This window comes from Desmodus rotundus, chromosome 1 (assembly GCF_022682495.2).
Source record: "Desmodus rotundus isolate HL8 chromosome 1, HLdesRot8A.1, whole genome shotgun sequence".
Classification (NCBI taxonomy): Eukaryota; Metazoa; Chordata; class Mammalia; order Chiroptera; family Phyllostomidae; genus Desmodus; species Desmodus rotundus.
The window spans coordinates 36562299-36571277 of NC_071387.1; the positions used below are offsets into that span (position 1 = coordinate 36562299).

General features: G+C 48.9%; 1 protein-coding gene across 6 annotated transcripts; it reads right to left on the reverse strand.

Annotated features, from left to right (window-relative positions):
• Window positions 1-1170: 1170 nt before the first annotated feature.
• On the reverse strand, window positions 1171-8744 carry IDNK (IDNK gluconokinase). 6 transcript variants are annotated; one of them, XM_053923546.2, is made up of 6 exons: window positions 6525-6555; window positions 6095-6177; window positions 4091-4192; window positions 3894-3948; window positions 2649-2692; window positions 1171-1905 (listed from the first exon to the last, which is right to left on the reverse strand). In XM_053923546.2, exons 2-6 carry the CDS (start codon window positions 6100-6102, stop codon window positions 1560-1562), a joined length of 555 nt encoding a protein of 184 aa, XP_053779521.1. In that variant the 5' UTR covers window positions 6103-6177; window positions 6525-6555; the 3' UTR covers window positions 1171-1559. The 6 variants fall into 6 exon arrangements, with proteins under 6 accessions (XP_053779521.1, XP_045051232.2, XP_053779516.1 ...); XM_045195297.2 differs by having other exon boundaries at window positions 6095-6181; XM_053923541.1 differs by lacking the exons at window positions 3894-3948; window positions 4091-4192 and adding an exon at window positions 8560-8744 and having other exon boundaries at window positions 1172-1905; window positions 6095-6181.
• Between the last annotated feature and the right edge of the window lie 235 nt (window positions 8745-8979).

The following is an 8979-nucleotide window of genomic DNA, read 5'->3' on the forward strand; positions in this document are numbered from 1 at the left end:
GGAATAAAATTGTCCCTTTGTTACATTCTTGGAAATTTCAGTGAATATTAAAATTGCAAAAAAGATTTCTATTTATGTATAAAATAGATTATGTGCTCCTACAGTTATAAACAGGTTTTCTCATTTATGAATGTCCAGTGGATATTTGAAAACCAATTCTTTTGTTTGTGGAGAACAGGCTTCATTTGGAACTCCAGCCTGTACCCGAGGATGTGAGACGACCTATCTTTCCACCATGAGGTTAAGCCACCCGAGAGCCAGGGCTTTGTGTTACATTTACAGGTCCTCCAACCCTCCAGGGTGCCCATCACGGTATCCAGTGTGGACTCACTGGGGACAGTGGGTTGACTGAGCCCTTCCTCTATAGCTGGGGGTGACTCTCATCCAGCTGGAGTATGTCGACCGCACCCTAAATAGGAGGGTTGATGTAAACTGAAGTCAGGCAGGAGGTGCCCCAAGTACTTGGCTAGAGGAGAAAGTCCAGGGCTCCACATTTTCTTAGGCAAGGTGCATCCACCCAGCAGGGCCCTGCCGACCCCTGGCACCCTATGCGGGTGTTCTCCTTGCAGGTCCCGGGACAGAAACTGCATGCCCTTGTGAAAGAAGACAGTTAATTGGTTCCAAAACTCATTTTCTGGCCAGAGCCAAGCAGTAGCCCTGTAGTGTAGCTAGGTCCTATGGCCCTGGTTAGGATCGTGGGATAAGGCAGCATCTTTCTGGAGCCCTGTGGGGGGATGGGCTCAAGCCCAGCCCATGCTGGCCAGATTGCAGCTTCCCTAGCTGGTGCCCAGCAAGCAGCGTGCCAGCCACACACCAGCATCTCCAACCTCCTGTGCTGCCACTGGCATGTGGCCGCTCATGGGAAGGTTTCCTTTCATGTCTTGGCCATAGCAGCTCTGGTGTTCCTTCCAGGCCTGGTGTCTGTGACAGATGGCTTTTACAGGAGGAGGGCAAGTGGGCTGACACCACAGAGGCCTCTGTGAAGTGGAGATGGGCAAGACCGGGTCAGTGCGTCCCATGCCTCATTCACTCAAGTTCCATCTTTGCAGTTTTTTGTATCTGTGAACTACATGTGCTTTTAGTTTACTCATCTTGAACTGACCCAAGGACAGAGGATTAGGAAGTATGTGATGTGGAATGACTTTTGTTGGGGGGTGGTCGAATTTGGACACATTTCTGCTCCCGAGACCAATTTCCGAGGGATGCCAAGGATGGCCAAGTTTTATTTATTTGTCGGAATATGGCATGATCAAGAATGTTCTAAGGTAATGATTTCAGCATTGATCATATAATAACCTCTGACCACTTGATCGGGTCACATGAACTTCAATTTGAACTGAAGCCTTACTTTGAGAGTTCCCGCTTCTCTCATGTGCCAGAGCGTGACGACAGAGTATCACAAATCCCTAAAATCACACCCTAACACGCATATCTCAACATGCTGTAGTTTGTTCACCTGAATTAGAGTTTGGGATACAGTACCTAAAAGGATGATGGATTTGGTTAGAAATTTATGGCTAATTCTGTTCTGGACCGCTACTATGCAACAACTTAACATTTCATTTTAGAGCTTTCATAATCACAGCAACCATCTCTGAAAGAGTTTTGTCCACACTGATTTGGATGAAATTTTCTGGGGCTGATGGGGGCTCCAGAGTATCGAACTGGGACTGCAATAACTCAGGAGGCATAAAATGTCCTTTTCTTTTGAGTAAGCGTTCAGAGATGACCTCAGATGACCCGCTCAGATGGACCACAAGGAGCTTCACTTCAGCCAGCTTCCCTTCCTTCCCTGGCTCGTCGTGCTTCACAAGTGCACCATCTTTTCCTTGGATTAAAATGTCTCTGTACACTTTCTTCAGAGCTGAACAGGCTAGAACCACATGCTGTCCTGAGGTTACATCTCTGTTTAAAAAAAAAAAAGCAGGGGAAGAGGAAGAAGTGCTAAAGAATGATGACATTTAAAATACTTGGTGTCAACTCTAGGTCAAGTCCGGTGCTACTTCCCTGCAAGCAGAAGGCATTGCAGGATGGTGGTCAAGATTTCAGGCAGTACTGATTTTGAGGCAAAGATCTACTAGTGAACTGAACTATCTTGGGCAAGGTATGCATTTCCCTGACCATCAGTGCATCCTCTGTTAAATAGGGCTACTCAGAGGACCTGCCCATAGAACTGGGAGAAGGAAAAGGTTTATCAAGCTGGGTCCACAGTAGTAAGTGCTTGGTGAGTGTTGGCTCCTGTGGATGCAGGGTATGGCTCAGGTGCTGTGTTACCTGTTTCAAGCACTTACATATTCATACTATTTGAAGTACTCCTCATGCTTCATCTTGTTAATTCTTCACAATAATCTGTGACTAGGAGCTCTTGAACCGCTTTTTTGAATGAAGAAACAGGCTCATAGAAGCCCAATGACTAGGATTCCCAGATAGTGGCTGTGGGGCTGTCTGGTTTGTCTCTGGAACCCAGCTAGACGCTATGAGTACGTCTGTGGCTGATTAAAATCACTGTTGCTTAATATATAGAAAAGCATTCCATTTCTGGGATCTTTTCTCATCAGTCAACTGTGGTTTCAAGGGTCTATTTTTTTTTCCTGACCTTTCTGATGGGTCTTTACTCACAGGTTTATGCCAAGGCCTGATGCTCTTACCTCAGTAAAATTTCATGCAAGTTGCAAAGCCAAGGAATCCTGTCCTGAAATTAAAGCAGACACAAAGTGACTTTTCCAGGTATTGTTTGTATGGAAACATAGTTAATCTTCCTCGTCAATGTTAAGTCCAGAGTGACCTGAGTAGTTTTGAGAAGTAGGCCATACACAAGGCTGAGGGTCAAGTCACTGGGCAGTTAAGCACAGAAACGTTTTCCCAGTTCAGGCGTCAGGGGCTCTTTTCATAATAATGAAGATTGCCCCGAAGTTCCAGTGTGTGCTTCCCCCATCCCCCACACAGCTCCCTGTTGTGTGTGTTTTCCCTGGTTCTAATGTGATTACAGATCTCCTTTGGTTGTACTGCATGATTCTCTAGGTGCCTCTGATCTCAAACACGGGGAGGTATTCACAGAAACCCTATGGTCAGCTACCTTTCTTCAAGCCCTCCTGAACTAAAACTCTAGTCAGGTAAAAGCATCGTGAGAAATGTCTGTTCCCCAAAGACGAGACAGAGGAAGTTTACATCGGAACCCTACAGCGTTTCACAAGGCCACCCTCCTGAGACATGGTTTCCTTCCTGGGGTAAATACTCACTGGCTGTAACGCATTAAAAAAAAACAAACACACACTTTTTATTCATGGAAATTTCAAACATACAAAAACAGACAAGATAGCACAAAACAAACTTCTGTGAACTTGTAACCTAGCTTCGACAGTTACCTACTCCACCTCGTTTCACGGTATACCCCAGCCAGGTCCCCGCCTGTGCTCTCATCCTCTATTATTTTGATGCATGTTCCAGAAAAATGATGCATTTTAAAAAGTCCTTGCTTTTATGTATTTGATTATTATGGCTTTATTTAGGATTTCTGCAGTTATGGAATGGAGACCTGCAGGTTTTTCTTCTTGTACGGTCCAATATTAAATTTTGGTATCTAGGTTACACTAGCCCCATTAAATGAGTAGCTTGCCCCCTTACTCTATTTTTGTATATTGTATACCATATATTATCGTTGAGTGAACGTTTGTCTCCCCCAACTTTAACATGCTGAAGCCCTAACCCCCCAATGTGGTGGGTGGTGTTGGAGGGAACTAGGTTAGATGAGGTCGCTGAGGGTGGTGCCTCATGACGGGGGTAGTGCCCTTGCAAAGGGAGACCCAGGAGCTGCTGCTCACGCTGCCCTGCCTTGCCCTGGTGAGAGGACAGTAAGAGGGCGGCCATCTGCAAGCCCCAAAGAGGGTTCTCACCGAGAATCTGACATGCTGACATCTTGGTTTGGATGTGGGCTTCCAGCCTGCAGAACTGTGAGAAATAAATGTCCATTGTTTTAGCCAACCATCTGGGCCTGGGGGCCTTTTTTGAGGGGGAGATCTCCAATTATAGATTGCATTTCTTGAATGAGCAGTTATATTCAGGTCTTCTATTATTGATTCAATTTTGGTACCTGCAACATTTGAGGTAGCAGGAAGAGACTATATATACAGGCAGGTCTCTGGATATTTCTGATTCTCGAGCCAAATGCAGCATCATCAAGGTCACTGTTTCACTGTGGGAGGAAAGCGGACTCTTGTGTCCCTGAGCACTGTCTCTGCCATCATGTCACTGCTACCCAAGCCCATTTTCCCATAGTAATTTGTTTTTCAGTGAAATTGTCCAATTTTATCGAAGTCTTCAAGTTTACTGACATAAGCTTGTTCATGGCCCTCTGTTCATTCCTAATCTTAATTGTGCTTTTTACCCTCCTGACCAGTCTTGCCACGTCTATAAGGTATGATATTAGGGACAATAATAAATGAAAAGTGTTACTTACTGAATAGTTGAGTACTGCTCTGTGCATTTATTTTAATTATCTCATTCAATCCCCCCAAGAACTCAACGAAATGGTACAATCCCTACTTCAGGGGAGGAAAATGAGGTGCAGAGACACAAACCCATTTGCCCAAGGTCACACAAGCTTAGTGGTAGAGCTCAATTATCTACATTATGTCTATTATCTCTAGTATGAGCATTATGTTTAAATTATCTTTTATGGTTCACTTCCTATCTTCTAAAGTCAAATGTTATGAATTTATTTTGATGGTTCAAGGCCTGAGTCATTGCAAATGCAAGCTGCACTCACAGAAACAGAGAAGCAGACTCTCAGAATGCTACAGAATCAGACCTCCTAATGGGGTAGTGACTCGAGTTTTCAAGGCAGGACAAAGGGAGGGGTGAGATGTTGGGGGCACAATAGGGTGTGAGCCAAGTTCACAGGAAGTGAAAACAACAGTGCTGGTCTTTGGCCAGTTCCAAGCTGTCCTGTCCTTTGGACACACCTGATACGTGGACCTGGCTGGAGCCCCTGCTCTGTGGATGCCGACCTTGACCCTGCTGCCATCACAGTGTCTTTGGGGCTAGGGCTAGCTTAGCCAAGGAATCCACAGTTTCTAAGTCTGGCTTGAGAGATACTGTAGGAAATGGCCTGGTGATGGTGCATATACAAATGAAGGGCCATTCATTCATTCCTTCTCTTCTTCATTCATTTACTCACAAATCTGCCACAAATATTCGCTGATATTAACTCTGTGTCAGGCCCTGGGGATGTACAATGGTTAACAGAAATGGCCACGGTCCCTGCCCTTTTGGAGGTAAAATTTAGTTGCATAGATAAATATTAATCAAATTCTCACACCATCAAATACCAAGTTGCAAGTGGGACAAGGGCAATAAGGGATATGTCGCCATTAGAGTTTACTATATGAGGTTTTACTTAAGTAGGTCAAGGAGGGCTTCCTTGCAGAAGTGGCATGGGAGCCAATAGGTGAGGGATGAGTGGGGCTAACTTGGTGGCCAGGCAAAGGAAGCACATTCCAGGCAGTGGACCAGTAGGTACAAAGACCCTTGGAAAGAGCATGGCAGGAGGGGCTGAAAGGGGCCATGGTGGCTCCACAGGAAGTAGGGAGGGGGTGCATAGTAACTAAGGAGAGTGGAGTGGGTCAAGGTCATTGTGGCCTAACCACGCATGATTAGGTGTTTAGGCGTTTGGTATTGACCCTGACATTGGTGGGAAACTTCCAAAGGGCCAGATTTGAATTTGCAAAGATCACTCTGGCCTGGGGTAGATGCCAGAATCTGGTGATGGTAGGCCCTGGGAAGGGAAAATGAACTTCCCCACGTATGAGGTCCTCTCAGGAATGACATTCTGCACATTAAAATGCTTCAGCAAAGTGTTCTGGCAGACCCTGCCCAAGCTGGGGCAGAGAGTGGGTGCGTTGCTTCTGATGCTGAGGGAAGAGAAGTTTGGGGCCAGAGCTAATACTCGCTGAGGCCCCACTGTGTGCCTGGATCGTGCGTGGAGCACTGTCCCTGAGTTATATCATAACTTAGGAGCTGAACTACACCAAGCATTGCAAAGATCTGAACCTGATCACTCAGCTGGAATATGTGTGTTGGAAACAGTGAACATTACCTGGTCATTCAGCGGAATCCCTTTTCCCATCTTTATTCGATTTTCTTCTGGGTGATAGTCATCTGCATCGTAGAATTTCCATCCTAGCTTTAAGAACAAAGTGAAAGGCTGTACATGGCAGGCGTGAGGCCCACCCTGCCAGCTGTTCACCACCAGCAGCCCGAGGGCCACCGCCAGTGCAGGAGGGAGGTCTGGGATGCCACTTCAAGATCCCTGCTCACGGGCTGCTGCAGCTCCTTTTTTTCATTCATCACGGTTTATAATCACCAGAGAGGAAGACAAAATTGCTCCGGTGGTTTTCACAAACCTTGTGCAGGTGCTGTGGTGAGTTTTACAAACCACTACAGGCCAGAAGAGAGTGTGGGCAAAGGGAGAGAAATAGGAGACAACACAGTGGTACTTGTAAGTGGGGGTCATTAGGGCAGGTTACCTCGGATGCCAGCAGGGCGCCCACGGTGGATCTGCGGAAAGGACACAGGTGTTCAAACAACTGCTCTTTACTAACCTGCGCGGCGCCTCCTTCCATCCAAGGGTGGCTGCCCCACGGGTATTAAAACACCAATAACTTTATGATGTTGAAGGAATGAGAGTGATGCTCTTGACCCTGGAGTTTAGAGCCTGACCCTAGTTTCCTCCAGGAGTTTAAATGACATAATGACCCAGTTACCAGTAATTCCCACCCCCCCCCCAAAGCAATATATAAGATCTCATTGAACTGCTTATGTTTTTTGACCCTTTTCTATAGGTGTTTATTTTTTGAGAAAAATACTGAATAACGGGATCAAGTAGATCTTGAAATTATCCTCCACTTCTCCCTCCCTCTCTCATACCCTACACCCAGTCTGTCAACATGTCTTTTTGGCTCTGCCTTCAATATACCTCCAGCATATGGCCACTTCTCTTCATCTGCATTGTTCCTCCGACCTCATCTCCCACCACTCTGGCTTCCTTGCTGGTCCCCGAAGAAGCCAAGCCTCAGGTCTTTGCGCTTAACGTCCCCTCTGCCTACAATGCCCTTGCGCCAGCTATCAACATGGCTTATTCCCTCACTTCTTGTGGGTCTTGGTCAAATACCACTTCCTCCGAGGAGCCTTCCTGGGTCATTCTGCCTGGAATTTTGTTCCACTATCCCTCCTATATTTTCCTCCAGAGCACCACCCACCACCTGGCACACTAGACATATGTTTACTCACTTACTGCCTGACGCCCACACTAGAGTGTAAACTCTTTGAGGGCAGGGATTTTATCTGTCCTGGTTACTGTGTCTAGTCAGCGACATAGAGTAAAGATTGAGTTCAGTAACTATTTACTGAGTGCATCACTATCACAACCATAATTATAACTGTAGAAGTCATCTGGTTCGGAATCTCCTCCTCCGATCCCAGGCGGAGACGCGTGCTGCCCAAACTCACACAAACCAGCAGCCGCGGTAGAACCAAGACCAAGGGCTCCAAGGGCTCCCAGCACATGGCGCCAGTCTCACATTCTCAGCTTCTTCAACTCGTACATCAGTTAGGGAGTCTCGGCCAACGCGTTTTATTTTCATTTCAGTTAAGATTCCCCAAATTATTTTAATTTCTCAAAATCTGAGGCTAAAGATGCACAATAATTTTGGAAAGCTAAACCTGCCCACCTGGGGCAAGAAAGAGTCTGTAATATACACCTGACCACACGGGCAGTTCCTGATCCAGAATACTGCGGGCCTTGGAAGGTTTTGATATTTTAGTTAAGTTCTGTTTTTTGCTGCCTCTGGTAGAATGCTGCAGAGGCTGTCGTTCTTGATAGAGGGCAAAGTTCGATTTGGGTTTAATCAAGAAGCCAAAGAAAGGCTAGCGCCCTCGGGCCCTAAGCTGGCCAGCCAAGAGGCTTTGCAGCAGCCAGGGTTCCGCCTGCCTCACACGCCCTCCGGGGCCTCCCTCCGTATTAACACTGACTTCTTCCAGCTGTAGCTGGTAAACGCTGATCAAAGACGGGGAAACAAGGTTAAATTTAGGTTCCAAAATCTAATCAGAAAGCTCAGGCCCTCGCAGGAGGGAGCTGCTGCTCTACCCAGCCTGACAAAGGTCTGCAGAAGCCTGGGACCAGGTTTGCCCCCCGCGCTTCGGGCTTTGCACCCTCCACCTGGTTCCGACCCACCCCACCCCTCGCCACCCCCGAACACGGCCCTGCGACCGCCCCAGCCGCTCCGCGCCCCAGCAGGCGCCTCTTGACCCACGGCCTCTCCGCGGCTGCAGGGAGCCCGGGATCTCGGATGTGCCGCCGCGCCGGGCGCCCGGGTGCCCGGGTCGAGCAGGTTGGAGGCTGGGAATGGGGGCAGGTGCCCCGAACCTCGCTTTACTGCAAAGCGGGGGCAGGTTCCCAGGGCCGCCCGGTCGCGGCAGGCACGGAACGGAGACGGGTGTGGCCGCCTCCGTGCCGCCGCCTCGTGCCGGGCGCCCCCCGTGGCCCTGCCCTCCCGGACCTACTTTCCTGAGCCGCTCACGCCCATGACCAGAAGGGCTGCAGGCGCCGCCATGGCCCTGTCCGCCTCCTTCCCGCGCTTCCGGGTCCGTGCGCTCCGCCTCCCCCGCCCCGCGGGTGCGGGGGCCGGAGGTCGGGACGCGTCTGCTGCCGCACCCTGTCCCCCTGCCCAGGCGCGGCCCTGGCTAAACCCTGGTCCGCGTCGGCGGGTCAGCAGAGCCTGCGGGGGCGGGGGGGGGGGGGCGTGTGGGGGCAGGAGGCTGGCCCGCTGCCCCGCCACCCGCCACCGGCCGCCCGCCGCCCTCTGGGTCCCTCTCCACCGCTGGAGCCTCGCCCTGCAAGGCCAGACTGTCCTGATCCTCCAACATCAAATGGAAATAGATTTGATTTATTTAAAATATTACTGTAGCCCTCCCTGGCCGGGT